This window comes from Gekko japonicus, unplaced genomic scaffold (assembly GCF_001447785.1).
Source record: "Gekko japonicus isolate JY-2015 unplaced genomic scaffold, Gekko_japonicus_V1.1 scaffold409, whole genome shotgun sequence".
Taxonomy (NCBI): domain Eukaryota; kingdom Metazoa; phylum Chordata; class Lepidosauria; order Squamata; family Gekkonidae; genus Gekko; species Gekko japonicus.
The window spans coordinates 276,811-295,205 of NW_015161963.1; the positions used below are offsets into that span (position 1 = coordinate 276,811).

Here is an 18,395-nt window from a genome sequence, read left to right on the forward strand (position 1 = left end):
AAAATAACAGTATGAGAAGGATGAATGAGTTTTTAGGGTAGCAGTAGGGATTTTTTGGTCATAGTGGAACAGGGACTGGTGCTCATATTTGAGGTCTTGACTCATGTTAGTCTTAGACACACCCGTTGCCCAGTAAGATGTTACCCTCAGCTGCAAGGCCTTGAGCCGTCTTCTTTTTTAAATTTAAAAGTATTAGACTCTGCTAGAAGCCACATTTCATGGTGTCAGTGAGCCTAGTGTCCTTGCATAATCTAGGAAGCGAGGGCTATAGAACGTTTCTCTTTCTAAATTTGGGCAGGGACATGAAGAACAGTTATTGAGACAGATAGCACTTCTTTTAAAGAGGTGGATGGAGAATATTTTTATTGGAAAAAGATAATAGATTGTGATAATTTGATCCACTCTTGGTATGTAAATTTTTGTTGCCAATGCAGGTAAAGTACTGTCTCTTCTCCCCACCCCCCCAAAGCACATGCTTTGCTGGAACAGACTTGGAAGCCCATCTGCTTTGCCCCCCCCCCCCCCGGGCATCTGTCTCAGGGAAGCTCACAAGCAGGACAGAAAGACAACAAGCTCCTCCTGCCTTGATTACCTCATCATTTGCCTCTGCCTGTGTAAAGTGCCACTTGGCTACCATGGTTGATGGCTACAACTGGTGAATAAGCTATATAGGTTATATATGAGCACCGTCCCCTAGAGTCGGATTTGACTGGCTTTCGAGCAAGGGAAACCTTTACCTTTACTTACTGTAATCCAATGAACTGGCTACAGCAGAGAGGTAGAGGTTAAATACTACAGCTGCCCTATTGTACAGCCACACTCGGAGTACCCAGGCTCTGATTGTTGTGGTAGTGAAGGAGCTCTTTGGTGCTTGAAGGAAGTATCAGTACCCCAATCCTACCCACCCTTTCATTCCAGAAATAGACTGATGAAAAGACAGTACAAATTATGGTTTTTCTTCACTTGCTCTGCAAGTTGCAACTTCGCCACCTCCCTCAAGCAGCTGAAGTAACTCTGATACTTCACACAGATGTCAGTTAAACAATCAGGTTCATTCAATACATCCTGAAGATATAGTGCAAGGAGAGTCAGACCATCATCACTTTTCCTCGTTTTCCCCAGAGATATGAAGATTGGTTCTCCTGCAGCACAAAGCTGCCATCCCAGTATTTATTGTGCAATTTCTGTAAAAAGGCAGCTTGAACATCAAGCCAAACAGACTCACCCAATGAACTGTGGGCCCTCTCTCAAAAGGCTCATGTGCCCTGATTAGCTACTGTTAGCCTAACAGGTGTCATGTCCTACCATTTCAGAACAATCAAAATTTCCCAAGCAGTTGGGCCGGTCAGGTTTTGCATAGTCCCATAAAAGGTCAATGACCAAAGGAGAGGGCTTGGCCCCTGGCACCCAGCTGACAAGTACTTTTTGCCCAAGGCACAGTCTACTATCAAGGGGCACTTAAATGCAAGTCTCCCCCTACCCCAGCCTTGCAACTTCAACCTCGGTACTCCTTCAGCAGTTGCCCTGCAATCACCAGCCTCTGTATCTCACTGGTTCCCTCGTAGATCTCAGTGATTCGAGCATCACGATAGTGCCGTTCTGCTGGCATTTCCGTCACGTAGCCCATCCCTCCCAGTATCTGGATAGCCTGAAATCAAAGCATTTAACCGACACCAAGATGAGCCTGGGGTTGGACAAAAGGGGGAAGCACAGACTGCACAAGCTGGGAAACAGTTTCCAGGGGACCCAACCTGACTCCCACCAGGTCTGCAGGTTTGAAATAGTCATGTAAATCACTCCCGCACAGTGTAGCTGCTGTGTTGCTTTCTGGTCAGAACAATGAAAACACTCCAAAGCTTTTGCTGAGGGCTCTGTTTGTCCCTCACAAACCAATAGGACATCTGCAACAGGGAAAGCCTCCCCCCACCTCAGGTCCTCAGTCACTGCATGCACAGAGCTGCTTACCTGATGGGAAATAGCAGTTGCAGCCTCAGAAGCAGCCAGCTTGGCCATTGCCGCTTCCTGTTGAAAAAGGGATAGTTGGGGCAGCTGTGCTGTGGAATGGGGGAAGGCCTATTGCCCTGGAAGCTATCCCCATTTCCCTGGGCTTTGCAGGAGTGGAAGCCCAATGAGCTGCTTGCCCTTTACATTGCTTTTTTGGACACCTGAAAGAACACCCCCCCACACACACACACAAAATACATTACCTTGGTGTAGGCCTTCCCATTGTCCTTCAGCATAGCCGCTCTCCAGGTCAGCAGACGAGCACTCTCAAGCGCCAGGGCCATGTCAGCCAACTTGAACTGCAGATGTACAGATGCCTGAATTACAACTATCCTCCAGTGCTTTTTTTTTTTTACACACACACTAAAACACTGACTTGGATAGACTGATGCACAAGCAGAAATGTTAACAGACTTAGTGCTGCTCTGCTTGTGCAAGATTGTGTGCCACATCTAGCACCTTCCTCCCTATATATTACAGGGCCAAGAAATTGGTTCCACAAGATCTTAATGCGCATGGAAATGCAAATGCGGATACAATAAGTGACTTGGTGCAAGTGGCTACTGTGGTCTTTTTCTTACATTTATGCTTGTACCATATCCAACCCCATGTTCGCAAGATACAAAACTAAACGCAGATTCTAAGGCAGCCCAACTAACACAGCTAGGTCAGGTTAAAGGGTGGGGTAACGGGTCAATGGAAAACAGAGCACCTGCCCTAGGGAGCACAATCCACCAGGAAGTCCTTGGAAAACTTGACTGAATAGTTGTTCCCCTCATGCCCTTGCCTCCCTCAAGCTCTTGTGCAGCTCAGCTTCCCAGAGGATTATGGTCCCAAGTTCACTAATGGGAGGGCATGGGTCACCTTTTGGATTGTCTGATTTGGGTACAGAATTGTCTGCCTCTGCTCCCTGCCCAATAGGCTATAACAAAGCCCCAAGAACCACGCTGCAATTTGTAAACCAATTCCAGTACTGACCCCTCATAATCCAACTGGACTTTGAGAAGTGTGACTTAAAAAATACCGCCACACACACTCCCCCTCCCCAACCTTCTACCTCCCCCCCAAAAAAAGAAATTTTACATATTTCAATATTCAAGGGGGCTCCCAAGACACCTGGCAACAGTACCTGAATGGCCTGCAGCTTAGTGATGGGAGCACCAAAAGCCATCCTCTTCTCAGCATAATCCACTGCACAGTCTAGAGCTGCCTGGGCTACTCCCAGGGCCTGTGAGGCAATTCCAATCCTGCCATTGTCCAAGGTTTGCTGAAAAACAGATGGCAGGGGAGGAATGAGGAGAGGAGAGAAAGAATTACCTTTCAGGGTTCTCCCAACCCCCACTTGTTCCAAAACACATGGGAATGGAAACTACTCAGGAAATCCAAAATTGCTAGTGAATACAAACAATTACTAGTGTGTTACCTGGGGTGCCCTGCTCCCTAATAAATCATGATGGAAGTGGAGAAATGCAGGACAGATTTGTGCTACTTATGTTATGTTGACCATACTAATTGATGTGGCTGCCCCACGAAGAACCCTGGAAACTCTCATTTGAAGAGGATGCCTAGAATTCTCAGACAGAGCACATCATTTACATGCCAAAGATTCTGGGTTCAGTCCCTGGCATCTCCAGCTAAAGGACCTCAAATAGCAGGGCTAAGAAAGACTTTTCTGTGCCTGAGACCCTGAGGATTGAGTCACAGTACTAAGCTAGATGGACTAATGGTTAGTCTGACTCCTCACAACTAGGGTTGCCAACACTGCCGTGACAAATACTGAGAAATTTTAAGGGCATTGCTGTTAGAGGGTGGAGTTTCAGTGGGATGTGACAGGACACTCTAGGTAAATGGTAAAGACCATAGAGACAAGGTAATTTCTAGAGTGTTACTATGAAGGCTGTTTTTTCTCCTATTTTGCACTTTCTCAAAGGTGGGGGACTGGGGCCGGGGGGGGGGGGCTTACCCATGGCAGGTAGGCAAATGGCAAGGCTACATACAAGGCAACTTCATATGCATGTCAATGACCCCAACCTTTGGCTCTCCAAACCAGACACTGATAGGGCTTCTTCCATTCTTAGCTTCTCTCAGGAGGACACAGTGGCACATCATAGCCCTGCAGCCTCAGTCGAGAGCTCCTTGCATTTCTCTACCTAGTTTGTCTGATCTCTCATTCCCAAATCATTATGGAAGGGTTTGCATGATGTACTTCTCAAAAGAGGTTGCATTCTCGTTTCAAAATGTTTGAAAGATACAGGAGTAACTGCTTAGCAGCAGGCCATGTCTGGGCAATCCAATGGATAAAGCAGCCAAACATCTCTGGAAATTGACACTAAAGGGGATTTCTCATTTCTCACCCTGCTTCCTGTCCATCTCCCACCTCTACAAAAACCCAACAGCAGTTTCCTCCAAACTCACACCTGCCCCACCTCCAGAAGCACACATTCTTTCTCTCCACCCACTAAATCCCACTGAGCACCTTGTCATCACTAAGATCTTTGAAGGAATGCCTCAAGCTTCCATTCTGCCAGAGAGAGGGTAGCTATAGTAAGCCTGATATTCAAAAAAGAGTCAGAGTGGTGTAGTGGTCAGAGTGTCTTACTACGATCTGGGAGACCCAGGTTCTAATCTCCACTCTTATCATGGAAGCTTACTGGGTGACTTTGGGTCAGTCACATACTCTCAGCCTAAACTACCTCACAGGGTTGTTGTGAGGATAAAATGGAGATAAAGAGAAAAATGTGAGCCATTTTGGGTCCCCATTGGGAGGAAAAGGGGGGTATAAAAGAAACAATAAATATTCGAAGACCTCTTCATACTGTTTGAATGGGTGTTCCATCACAGCTTTCAGCTAATAGGCCCGTATTGCCCCTTGGGTGGCTAGAAAGACAGGCCAACCCTGTGTGCCAATAATCAAGAAGGCATGGTGCTGGTCAACAGTACTCCCTTATCCCTTGATATAAATTGTCTGATCTCTCATTCCCAAATCATAATGGAAGAGTTTGCATGATGTACTTCTCAAAAGAGGTTGCACTCTTACAGTAAGAGTTGTGCCACAGTGGAATCAGCTGCCTAGGAAGGTGGTGAGCTCCCCCGCACTGGCAGTCTTTAAGCAGCGGCTGGACAAACACTTGTCAGGAATACTCTAGGCTGATCCTGCATTGAGCAGGGGGTTGGACTAGGTGCCCTGTATGGCCCCTTCCAACTCTGTGATTCTATGATTCTCAATTCACTCACCATGGCAATTTTGAAGCCCATTCCCTGCTCCCCCAGCATGTTGTCCTTGGGAATACAGCAGTCCTCAAAGATGAGGTTGGCAGTGGATGATGCTCTGATTCCTAGTTTGTCTTCTTTCTTGCCCAGAGACAAGCCCGGGGTTGGCATTGGAACAAGGAAGGCACTAATACCCTGAAAAAAGCGACAACTTTCAGTATAGTCCAGAGCACCATGCAAGGTACACAAGCTAGCTCACTGTGTTTAGTTCAGCTGGTTGTGCAGGTTGCTCAAAGGGACAAAAAGGTGCACAAAAACAAGCTTGTCCCACCACTCACCTCATGCCGCCACCCCCCTGGCAGAGTAGTGAAGGAACCAGGCAGAGGGAAAATGAGAGCAGATTTACTGTAGTGAGGGGCAATGGTTCTCAGATCCCTCTCAAGCCCCCAAGAGCCAGCCTCTCTGTTCTGAACTCCCACGTGTGACTGTGAAGCTCCGGCGTGTTCCCGCCAAGCAAATACCCATTTGGAGTGCTTACCTTGTGTTTCAGGGATTTGTCTGTGGTGGCAAACACCACAGCCGCACTGGCTTCCCAAGCATTGGTGATCCAGGCTTTGGTGCCGTTTAAGACCCACTTGTTGCCAACGAGCCGGGCCACTGTTGAAGCGGCTCCTGCATCGCTGCCATTTCCTTGGCGAGGCATCATGCAAGACAAAAAATGAACATGCCAGATCTTGCTCTTGTGCTAGCCAGGGGCTGCAGTGCCCCCACCTCAAGAGCATTCCCCCTCAGCGGCCTTGAGCTCTTCCACTGACAACAAATGATTGTAGCAACTTATAAGGGCCATGTGTTTAATACCATTAAGAAACCTGGCTCACTCACATTTAGGTAGCTACCGGATCATAGTACAGGAGCTTGCACAAGGCTCAGAGAGCATTTCTTCTTCACCAAATAGGTGCATCGGCCAGACTGGGCCTCTACTGTTGGCCTTCTTTCTTTTCTTACTGCTCATCACCACTAACTTGCAAGCAGTTTCCGCTGCTGGTCTCCCCGCACTGCTAATGCTATCCTGCACCCCAATGACTGTCTCCTAACAGGCTTAGCCTGCTCTGAAAAGCCTTGGTAAATCATAACAGCTCCTGTACTGAGTGTTTTGCCTGCCTGATTCTAATAGTCAATTGTCCAGCCTTAGTTAAAAGGACACTGGAGCAACATAGCTACATCTTGGAGAGCTTCAAATGGTTAGCCGTGTTGGTCTGAAGCAGTAGAACAAATTTAGAGTCCAGTGGCACCTTTAAGACCAACAAAGGTTTATTCAAAGGATGAGCTTTCGTGTGCATGCACACTTTTCAAATAATTGAAAAAGTGTGCATGCACATGAAAACTCATACCTTGAATAAACCTTTGTTGGTCTTAAAGGTGCCACTGGACTCTAAATTTGTTCTTAAGAGAACTTGCAATCAGGGTTGGATGTATTCTACATGGACACAGAAAATGAGCAGAACAAGGGACTCACTACACAATTTAGCATCGTGAGAATTTCAGTTTTCATAAAAATAACACACGGTCCTAGCCTTTATGTCTACAATGTTATATTTCAGTCTGCAGGTAATATCCACTGCTCTCAGGCATGAGAGATAGCTGAATTAGCATTCCAGGAGATGGGCCTTTGTGCCTTAAATACCACCTTGCTATTTCCTTTGACTTGGGAAACCAGAATAAATTATGCAAAATGGAAATAATCAAATTGGGCACAAGAAGGTGATAGAACAAGATTACCTGGGTGCAGTTATGTTTTGTTCTTTAGCAAGAATACAGCCCTGTCTATTGCTAACACCCCAGTCTGCATCCACCCCTTTCATCTGCAGTTCTCTGACCTCTCAAGATACATTATCCCCCATGAGCAAAGCCCACAAACGTCTCTGGCCCAGAGGAACACCATAATCCAGCAAAGAATCTGAATGCCCAAGTTACCTGGTTCACTGAGGGCCAAGCAACCCACTCTTTCCCCACTGGTGAATGGAGCAATCCACTTTTGTTTCTGGTCTTCAGACCCAAACTTCAGAATCGGTCCTAAATAGAGGGACTTAAGACAAATAAAAGGAATATGACCTTCAGATTATAAACCACCATCAACAAGAGTATCACACAATCCACTCTCCCTACATCACAATAGATATCTGCCCCATTCAAAGTAGAACAGCAGCTTCAATCTCCAGGCCTAGAGGAAGAACCCCAGGGTGTCTCACACAGCAGAAAGACAGCTTACATTATTGACACTCATGATGACACCTGTAGATGCACAGCCCCGACTGATCTCTTCCACGGCAATGGAATACGCGAGGTAATCAAGTCCTGCTCCCATGTATTTCTCTGGCACATCCATAGCTAGTAGTCCAAGAGCCCCCATTTTCTTGATCTGGATAGAGAAAACAGGTGACAGAGCTCATTAAGGGAGGAGAAACTGAAGTGGCAACAATGTCCAGGTTAAAAACAACATTAAAGAAACGTGGGTGGAATTGGCAGAATTCAAATGACTCTCCAGCTCAAATAATAGTTTATTCCCTCAGGAGATCCATAGCAAGTTGTTCAATTGCAGTACTACACATATTGCGGTAATAAAAACCACCATAAGCTGCACAATTTATTTTTTGTTGACTTTAAAATTTATTAGTCACTGCTTACTTTAAAATTTATTATTTGTTGACTTTAAAATTCAGTTTATTGAGCCTTTGTGTAAGGCAGCATTCTATAAATCACAATTAAAATCAAGCACAAGCTGTAGGCTGCAATTCCATCTGCAGGAAAGCTCAGAATATAGCAGAATTCAGCTTCCTGAGAACCTCACCTTTCACTTAAAAAGCCAAGCCCTTCAGATGTCCTGAAAACAGGTGTACAGAAGAACTGGCACTAACTCACAAGCAGGATTAATTAAGACGCCAACAGCAAAGGCTTCAGTGCCCCCCATGCAGGTCGTCCTTGCTCCTCTCCATGATGAACAGAAGCAAGAAAACAAAACGTGGAAAAATGTGTATATCTTGACTCTCTTGCTTCCGTTCATCGAGGAAGGGCAAGGAGGCTCAGCCACTGAGGCACCAAACAGCTGAATCTGCATGAAATTATGAACATTTACACAGATTGCGGAAGTCAGCTGATCTTATAGTTCTATTTTCTTACTGAGACTTGGATTATAGAGTTTAAGTCAAATATAATCAAGTGGATGGAACATCCAACGAATACAGCAATCTGAAAACAGAGCTAAAACGAAGCATAAGCATTAACATGACATGTCAGACAATGCAGAAATTACATAGCAGGATCATACTTACAGCAATAGACATTATGCACTACACACAGTCCCAGAGCATCTTTCTGAACCATTTTGCTACAGTATAGCCCTGGTTACCTGTGTAAAAAGGCCCTCCCAGATGGGAGCCTTCCTGATCTCAACAGGCTTGCAATTTCCTAAGGTGGGGGCTATGACAGAGAATAAATGTGTATTGTTGTTGTGTAAAGTTGTTGTAATGTGTAAAGTTGTTGACTTTGCCTATTTGCATAGTGACACCTGGACGATACCTTGTTCCAGTCAGCAAAGCTGTCATGGTGGAGCATACAGTGAAAAATGGTCCCACAGGTATCAGGAACCAAGGCCATGAAGGGTTTTGTATGTGAAAATCAATACCTTTAATTGAACCCAGTAACTGACAGGTAGCCAATGGAGTATCTGCAGAATGGGAGTAATGTGTATGTTCTGCTTAGCTCCTGATAATAACTGAACTGTGGTGTTTTGCACCAACTGGAGTCTTCAAAGTTAACTACATGGGAGACCTACGTAGAGTGCACTGAAGTAGTCTAGTCTTGAGTGTAGAATGCTGGGTTTCTAAAAGCTGCCCTGAGTTCTTTGGAAGAAAATCAAACTAGAAATAATGTAAATAAATAATAGTGAAAACACCTTTACCTCTGGCAGAGACATAGGTATGAATATGAAAAATGTTTTCCTTGATTTGGGCAGCATTAAGATCCAGATCCCGACAAATATAACGATACTAAAGGCAATTGGGACATTTGGCTCAGTCTTGAGACACACACTTCTCTATTTGATGAACCCGCTTGGTTGCAAGAAAGTCCTTCAGAGGCATCCAGGATGCTACATAAAACAAAGCAACATGCTGCATAAAGACGCAGCAAGTGTTTGGTACCTGATCAGTAGGAAAGCGGTGCTCCTTATCCAGCTCAGCAGCAATAGGAGCCAGCTCTTTTTCAGCAAAGTCCTGGCATGTCTGGCGGAGCATCTGGTGAGTCTCTGGCAATTCTACTGTCTGGTATACAGTGTGCAGATGTCGTATACATTGGAAAGTTCGAGCTGCAAAAGGAAATCCTGGTGGGATGAGAAAAAAAAATCCTCTATTGAAGTTGGAGGGGTGCTGCTTTTTTTTTTGCATGTTTCCTGCAAGCACCAGCTCCTGAACTATAGGAAGAATCTCCCATTCTGAACCTTTCAGTTTCTTCCATCAGAAAGACAAGATTAAAGTCCTGAGCATTCAACCAAAGACAGAGACGAGAGAAGATAACTAGCCATTGGCACATCCACTGCAGCTACCAAAACAGCATGTAGCAAATACTTAACCAAACTCACCCCCAGAATGTTCAGTGCTCTCTCTCTCTCTCTCTCTCTCTCTCTCTCTCTCTCTCTCTCTCTCTCTCTCTCTCACACACACACACACACACACACACACACACACACACACACATCCACACCCTTTTTTACAGTATCCACTGCAGCAATATTACCCTGCTTTATAGAAGGGGCAAGAGCTGAGTTGCCTGAAAAGATCCCTTCTGTTTTACAACCAGGTCAATTGCTTGGAGAGGATTTGCAACCTGACAGAGAGCAACCCACACCCAAAAGTTCCTTGCCAACAGAGAAGAAAGGTGAATAGCGCCTTATGTCCCTCTCAAAGATCCCACCTCTCCCATCAACATCTGGGGCAAAGACAGAGTGAGGCTTGCTTTCTTACTCCCTGGCCAATCTAGCCAAAACTGAACACCACAGGACCTGAGTGTAACCAAACTACTACATCACCCAGCCTCCTCCCCCTGCCCATTACCATTTTCTCTGGCCCTTCATGCACTTTTCCTCTAAATGTACCACCTCCTTCTGATCAAGAGTGAACATCCCCCCAAAGTGCTTTATCCAGAGATGTCCCAAGACATTCTGTGCTGTATGACTCAAGGGGTGGGCTGCAAAATCCCCCTGCAATATCATACAGGAAACTTGACCTGTACTTCTAGGGTCGTCCTATCCTTTATAGGTAAGTCGAATACCAGCTGGCACTCTCTTATCTATAAACCCCAATCTGGGAGTTCTTTTTTCTAATCTCTGGGGTGCATTGACTCTAGCAGGGAGACCAACTGTGTCTGTTTCAGGGGAAAACGTCTTTGCTATAAAGTTGGCCCACTGATCTCTTCCAGCAAACCACAGTTGTCTCCAGTATCTGATATCCAGAGATATACTGCCCCAGCACATGGAAGTGGATAGATGTTTAATCAGCATTACATGTTCCGGGCTATAGTCTAAATGCCAAGCCAGAGTTTCAAATTAAGCTTTGCCCGGCTCTCCCGCCCACCAACTCACCCCTTCCCCCTCCCTCTGGTGGTCCTGTCCTTTCAAATGGCTTTGTTGTTCTTAATTGTACATCATCTAGCACAGTATTTGATGTGTTAACATCTGAGCTAAGGTTGCCAGGTCCCCCCTGGCCACCAGCAGGGGATGGGGGGATGGGGTTGCCAGATCCAGATTGGGAAACTCCTGGAGATCTGGGAGTGGAGCCTGGGGAGGACAGGGATTTCAGTGGGGTGTGATGCCATAGAGTCCACCCTCCAAAGCATCTGTTTTCTCCAGGGAAGCTGATCTCTGTTATCTGGGGATGAGCTGTTATTCCGGTGGATCCCCAGGTCTCCCCTGGAGGCTGGCATCCCAAAGCCATCTTCCCCAGGCCAAGGTCCCCATGCTCCCTGTGCTGCCATTCTCCATAGGCCAAGTTTACACAACAGAATACCCAACGGCACTACGAAGTGCCCTTCACGGGTTCAAACGCTCTTCTCCCGGTTCCCTCTCATGAGAAGAGTTTTCCTTGCAACCTCCATGGACCACCCGCCCAAACTTCCCTCACAACTGAAGCTCACCCCGCTTTACCATCTTGGTACGCGCCAGGCCTTTCTACGAACCCCTGGGGACAACTGGCGCATACCAAGAGACAGCGCCGGAGAGGGAGCGAGGGGTTTTCTTCGACTTGCCTCTTCCTACGGAGCCCCACCGACACGCCAAGAGGGAAGCCGCCGCCATACCGGGGAAGGAACGCAGCCTGCCTGTCAGCCTCGCCTCCTGCGGCCTGCCTCCACCGCCTCCTCGTTACTATTAATGAGCTGCTGACTTCCCCGCCCCCTCACGGCCATTTCTTTCCTCAGCCGCAAAAAGACTTCAAGTCCACTTTAGTTTAGGATCACGATTAATTGTTGTTAAAAAAGAAAATTGCAAAGAAACTCCATTTACACAGGTGCTACTGGACTCGGATCGAGCTGTTCCAGATTTTGCACGGTGCAGAGAGCAGGACGGAGGTTCAAATCTCCATTCAGCCATGAAACTGACGGGAGGCCAAACTGTACCTTTCTGTTTTTAAAGCGTTTTGTCGGGGGGAAGCCCAGGCCCAGCTCGGGTTCCCCGCACCCACTCAGCAGGAGAGCCCCAAAGCGTTACGGGGGAGGGGTCCTGCCTCTCCCCCCCCCCCCCCCCCTCTGAAAACCACGCTGTGTGTGTGGGGGGGGGGTAGGGTTGCCAGCTCCGGGTTGGGAAATACCTGGAAAGGTCGGGGGTGGAGCCTGAGGAAGGCTGGGCCGTGGTGGGGGGGGCTTCAATGGGAGTCCAGAGCCATAGAGCTGACTGCCATTTTCTCCTGGGGGGCTGATCTCTGTCGGCTGGATTGATTCCTTGGGAGTTTGCAAAGATGACAGCCCACACACGCTGCAAAGCTCTTAGACAGAGCTTGATCATTTGTGCTTTTTTGTTTATTTAAAAAAAAGAGGCACTGGGGCTTAACATCTGTCTGGAAGCCCTGCTCCTAACCTCATCAAAGCCCCAATGTAGAGGTCTTCCAGAAGCAGGACAAATCCCTTTTGTTCAAAGTGGCTTTTAGTTGCCAGGGAGAGAGCAAAGTCCAGCAGCCCTGCACGATCTCAAGCCGTAGTGCTTTTCTGGTCTGCTAAATGAGTGTATGAGTACTGGATATGTGTAAAAGGTCACGACATCAAAAAGAGCGCAGGAGAAATGAGGCAGACCTAGAGGGATCTAGCGCACACAGATTATTCCAGAAAGAGAGAACATTTCTCCAGTATCATGATCAGGGGTGAAGAAGAGAGGTTCTGGTTAATACATAAAATACAAACAGCTAAAGTGCCAAGGAGAATCAGCAACTGTGCAGATTTGCAAAACATCACACAAACCCCATTAGATTGAATTCCCAATCCAGCACTATTTAAAAGGACCTGTCACCTGACAAGTGTCTACTAATCAGAGAACACCCAGTGATCCTGAGAGGCTGAGCAGGCTTGCTACTTTCTCTCTTCTCAGCTTGCCTGAAACATGGCATTATCTTTTTTTAAAAAAAATCAAAACCATACTGTGTGTTCGCCACATCTGGGAGAACCAGGCTTGATTCCCCACTCCTCCACCTGCAGCGGGATGTACTAAAAGGACAGGACAGGATTGCCCATTGTAAACAATGGGAGAGGCTTGAAGGCCCATTGGAAATAATGGGAGCTAGGAATGCTGACTAGACTTGCATGGACTCCTTTATACATTACAGCACAAGAAGAGTTGCAAAGAAAATGCGGAATGAATTTTCCATTACGATCTCTGGAATGACAGCCCCTGGGAGTAGCAGGAGTATTCTGGCACTGGAACGACAGCCGCCCCAGGGTGGAGCAGGAGTGTTCAGGCACTGGGATGACAGGCCACGGAGTGGAATGACAGCCCCAGGGTGGAGCAGGAGGAATCAGGCACTGGGTTGACAGGCCACGGAGTGTGATGCAAGTAGCTGTTACCTTCCCACTTCAGGTAACAGCCCACTTCAGGTAACAGCATTCCGTGCGCCTTGGTGTTTAGTCATGCCGGCCACATGACCACGGAAACGTCTTCGGACAGCGCTGGCTCTTTGGCTTTGAAACGGAGATGAGCACCGCAACCCTAGAGTCAGATTCCACTGGCTTTCGAGCAAGGGAACCTTTACCTTTACTTTACATTTCTAAATGCCATAAATATACCAAATTGTACCGTTTTATATGCTAAGCTATAAATTATGGGTATTGTGTTGTTAAAATAATTGTAGGCTTGATAAGAAAAAGTACTGCACATCTTTCCAGTACCCCTCAATCCTTCAATTATAAAAAGGGGAAGAGAAGCCATGATCTCTTCCCCCATGGCTTCGAAATTTCTAGAAATGTTATATGTCTAGTCTGGGTACTGCTTGGAATTGAAACCGCATGCTGAGCTAGCAGAATCTTTTATATGACCCAGCTGGGCAGTTTTTAACTTTCTTTTGAAATACCTGTTTGAGTGGTGGTGGAAAGCGCTGTCAACTCGCAGCTGACTTACGGTGGCCCCCTCATGGGGTTTTCAAGGCAAGAGACAAGTGGTTTGCCATTACCCTGGACTTCCTTAGTGGTCTCTCATCCTAATACTAACCAGGGACGACCTGCGTAGTTTCTGAGATCTGATGAGATCAGGCTAGCTTGGGCCATCCAAGTCAGGGCTTGTAGGTAGGTTTGCCGACCTCCAGGTGGTGGATGAAAAGAAGGTATAAATTTCATTGATAATGCCAAAACAGTTCACTGCATCAAGGCAGTAATCCACAGCTGAACGGCCCACCAGATTTAAAGAGTGACCTGTGCATGGAATAAATCTTGCCAAGTGGTGGCTGGAGATCTCCTGGGATTGCAAGTGATCTCCAGATGACAGAGATCAGTTTGTCTAGAGAAAATGCCTGCTGTGGAAGGTGGAATATATGGCATTACATCCTACTGAAATCCACCCTTTCCTCAGGCTCCATCCCCAATATCACCAAGTATTTCCCAACCTGTGGCTGGCAGCCCTACTTGTAGGTCAGGGCTTTGTAGGCCATCCAGGTTGGGGGTAGGCAAGCTTTTCTACCTGGTCACCAAACCCCCTGCAACATCTGCCTGTACTGAAGGTGTCGGTGTCCTGCCAAATATCAGATGAGACAAGGAATATACTTGGCTAGTCATACTGGGAGCCAGCTGAGGCCCAGGGATGCTGCCAGCTCCTCAGGGGGTCACTTCTGTTCCTTGGGCGGAGAACCAGCCCTGCATGCCAAGCTGCTATTTGGCATGTGTGCTGAGGGCTGCCTATTCATGAACTAGCAAATGAAGAGAATGCCAATTTTCAGTAACTATAAGAATTATCTGTATATCATTAAAATACAATTTTAATGCTAACCAAGTCCCTATGTCTTTTGTAATGCAATCCCTATATATATCCAATAACATGAGCCAAACAAGCAGCTTTGAAGTCACAAAATGTGCTCACAGGCATTAAATCAATTTGCGCACAGTTAGCGGGTGCACACAGGCACTTCAATAGGTGCACTAATAAATCCAATCTAATCTGACATGAAAGTGTAAGTTGTTCCAGAATTGTGATCATACATACATTTTTAAATTCAAAAATACTTGAAATTATTTTAGTCCATGCATCTTGTAATACTTGACTTGTATATTTAAACTTGAACTCAATGAGATGCGTATCCTAGATGTAAGTCACATTTCGGAAGGAAAACATAAGAACCCTGTCTGCAACAAGTCAGGTTTAATGCATGTTTTGAAAATCTGAATACTCTACATGGGTTCCATCTACAAATTGTTATTATGACATGAAGGTTTTCCTTCCAGAACATGAATAATTGATCTTGGTGTTCTCTTCATATGTCAATTATACATGCTGAGCGTCCCAATTTTGCTGTATATCCATGAACTAGGCCAGATCCTAATCTGACAAAGACGTCTTCAAACAATTCTAACTTTGTACAAACTCTCACATTATTAGAGTAACATTTTAAATTCACATCTTGTCATTACATTAATATGCTGAAAGCAGGTAAGAATCAATAAAAACCAAACACCTGAGGGCTGGCACTTCACTGAACTGTGTCAGTTGATACCACCAAGTAGTTGCATTAGGTATGTCAAATGGAGGGCTACCTTTGGGTCCTTCTGCCATGGCAACTGGAATCTGCTGGGCATAGTTAATGACAAGCTTTTTCCACACCTGACCACACACATGACAGTCAGGTAGGAAGAAGACACATCTTGGCCCACATTCCACATGGCTTCAGCAACCAAACATTTCTGAACGGGAAATTTTCACCACTGTTCCTGTGCAATCTTAAAACAGGAAAGTAATGCTGAAAGCTTATTATCAGCAGTCACTTATATGTTTCAAGGTAGAACATCTAAACAACTTATTGCCCATCTATGTGTAGGCTGGAATTGAATGGCTCCATTTTCAGAATCCTCTGATTTCTAAAATCATAATATGTAGATCTCCCACCCACTGCCCCTAAAAACATGAACTAAATAAGACGAGAATCAAGTGTAAATTTTGGGTTTTTTAATTACTATTGCTTGTGACAAAATAACATTTTATACAAATAAGTCAGCTAGAGCTTACTATGGTCCAGGAGAGAAACAAGATGATAAAGTCAACCATGGGGGTGAAGTTGGAAGAGGAGAAGGGGGGGAATCACAGACAATTTCATTGACACTTCGGCCATTCTTTGTGGAAAAATACCTTGACAGAAAAATATACTTGGGAGAAATCTTCTGGACTTGCTACCATTCTTCCTACACATAAAGGGAACAACTCCTAGGGCCCTCCGCTGGGCTACAGACACAGAGAAACCCAGAGACCAAGACATGGACATACGCTCAGCCAAAACCCACGACAGAACAGAAAGCTAGCTGCAAAAGAAGACAAGTGGGGAATTGTCTGTGTCCAATTCAGAGCCAAAAAGTTGTGCTGGGTCTCCATTCTGATAGCACTGCAACTGGTCCCCCACCCCCTTGCTGGTAATTTGGTCACATAATACTGCATAACCAGTCTTATATTGTCATCAGAAGCAAGCACCCAAAAATCAGTGGCACTGAGAAATACTTTAATACCTTGCCTGAGTCTGGTGTGCTTTTAGGATAACTCATAATAAAAAACAGAAGAGGTCCCCACAACAGACCATGACATTTGCTGGTGCTTGACAACGGGAACTGCTAACAGAATACAGCTGTCCCCTTATTACTAGGTCTCCTTTATTTTGTAGTGGTGGTGAAGGATGTTGATTATTACTCCAAGGACTGCATCCAATACTTGGGACATGCAGAGGTGAGTGACATCCAACCATGAGTGTAAGAACACAAAAACAGTAATCTTTGTCAAAAACAACATGAGACCAACACCCAGCCTAACAGTTTGATGCTACAGGGCAGATACTTGATGGTAAACATGACCCTCGCACCACAATCCCGTCACATACCATTCAATGCCTCTCCAATCAATTTCTGCTACTGTTCCCTGTTTCCAAGTGTTCCAAATTTGCATTCCACCCAAGGAATGATACAAGCCCCATTTCTCCCTTTGTCCTCCACAGGGATAAGAAGGAACACACACACAAATGGAAGGTGATGACTATAAGTCACGGAGACTAACGTTTTGGCCCAGATTCACTAGGCAGGCCTAGGGTGCCAGATATCATAAACAACCCCCCTCCGTCACCCACACAATTGTTGTGTAGGAATGATTAAGATAGTTTTAACATGGCAAATTTGGGAGGATTCATAGCTGCTTGAGTGATTGGCCCATTTGATGAAAGTATATGCTTAAATGCCCCATTCTTTGGATGGAGGCTCCGATTACATCTGCTTCCTCCTTGGTCGACATAGCAGAAGCACACTTCTTATCTCCTTAGCAAGCAATCCAGGAATGCAGTTACTGTATCAGAATGACAGCCCTCTCAGAGGGAATACAAGTTTCCACAACAGTGCTAACCAATCCCAACAAATATGACCTGGGGAGCTTGTATCAAGGGCAGCAAAAGACCCAAAAATAATTAAAAAATACACACGCTGACCAGTAGCCAAGAGCAGGACATCACATGAACTGAGGACAATCCTTTTTCAGAAAGTGTCCCAGACTGCACCAAGTGGCACTTCTGGGCATGTTTGTCACTTCCAGCATCGTTGGCCCCTTTGAACATTTGGTCCAGTAAAGCAGCGGCCCAGTTCTGACATCTAACAAGCCATTCTCCTCCCTTCCAGCCCTTCTGTTTCTTATTGCTGAGGTGGTAGCTTATTCTCACACAAGGCACACAGAGAGCGGCTAGATTTCGGGGTGGGGAGCATCAGCTTTCAAGAGAACAGATGACACAGTACAGACAGGAAGCGAGTCACTGACATAAACTTCCCTGACAAGACTTTATTGCTGACTATACCTACTCCTGGGTCAGATTACTACGGTATATAACCTTTCTGACTGCACCCAGGTACAGGGAAGCAGACAGGATCTATTACATGTCCAAGCCTGAGTTAACACAAAGAATGATGTTTAAAGGCACTGGATGTTTAACCACATTGATGCAGGGACTTCCACAATCTTCTACAGAACAAGAATGGAGCTCCTTAACGTTCCTCTGTTATGTGGCCTTGGATGCAGGGAGAAAAAGGCACCTTTTCTGGGGAGAACAGCAGGCAGACTGCAACAAAATTAGCATCATTCAGGAGACAACTGAGTAGCTGGAAGAGACAGACAAGACATCCATCCTTTGAAGCACCGGTGCTTTTTGGAAGAAACAAGAGGAGTACATGAAATGTCTTCTGCATTATCCGGGTTTTTACCCTGCAAAGAACTCAGGTACCCATTTGAAAGCTGCCCAGCTTTATTATACCCCACTATTTCATAGGTCTGGGTTGCTTGAAATATCCTCTCTTTTAAATATGAGACCAAGTGATTGCCATCCTGTGTTCCTTCAGTGGCCACTCCATCGCCCCCTGGTGTCCCATTTTTGGATTGTCACCACCCCAATAGGGATTTAGTGCCAGGGAAGAAGGGAATTTCCACCCAC

At 45.9% G+C, this 18,395-nt stretch overlaps 1 protein-coding gene across 3 annotated transcripts; it reads right to left on the bottom strand.

The window, feature by feature from the left end:
* Positions 1–353: 353 nt before the first annotated feature.
* On the bottom strand, positions 354–11,570 carry ACADS (acyl-CoA dehydrogenase, C-2 to C-3 short chain). Of its 3 annotated transcripts, none has more exons than XM_015429595.1 (10): positions 11,512–11,570; positions 9,414–9,592; positions 7,484–7,633; positions 7,189–7,300; positions 5,753–5,904; positions 5,239–5,409; positions 3,134–3,271; positions 2,208–2,303; positions 1,966–2,022; positions 354–1,648 (listed from the first exon to the last, which is right to left on the bottom strand). In XM_015429595.1, the coding sequence occupies exons 1-10, from the start codon at positions 11,558–11,560 to the stop codon at positions 1,496–1,498; spliced, it is 1,257 nt and encodes a 418-aa protein (XP_015285081.1). In that variant the 5' UTR covers positions 11,561–11,570; the 3' UTR covers positions 354–1,495. The 3 variants fall into 3 exon arrangements, with proteins under 3 accessions (XP_015285081.1, XP_015285082.1, XP_015285083.1); XM_015429596.1 differs by lacking the exon at positions 11,512–11,570 and adding an exon at positions 11,401–11,477; XM_015429597.1 differs by lacking the exon at positions 3,134–3,271.
* Positions 11,571–18,395: the final 6,825 nt, after the last annotated feature.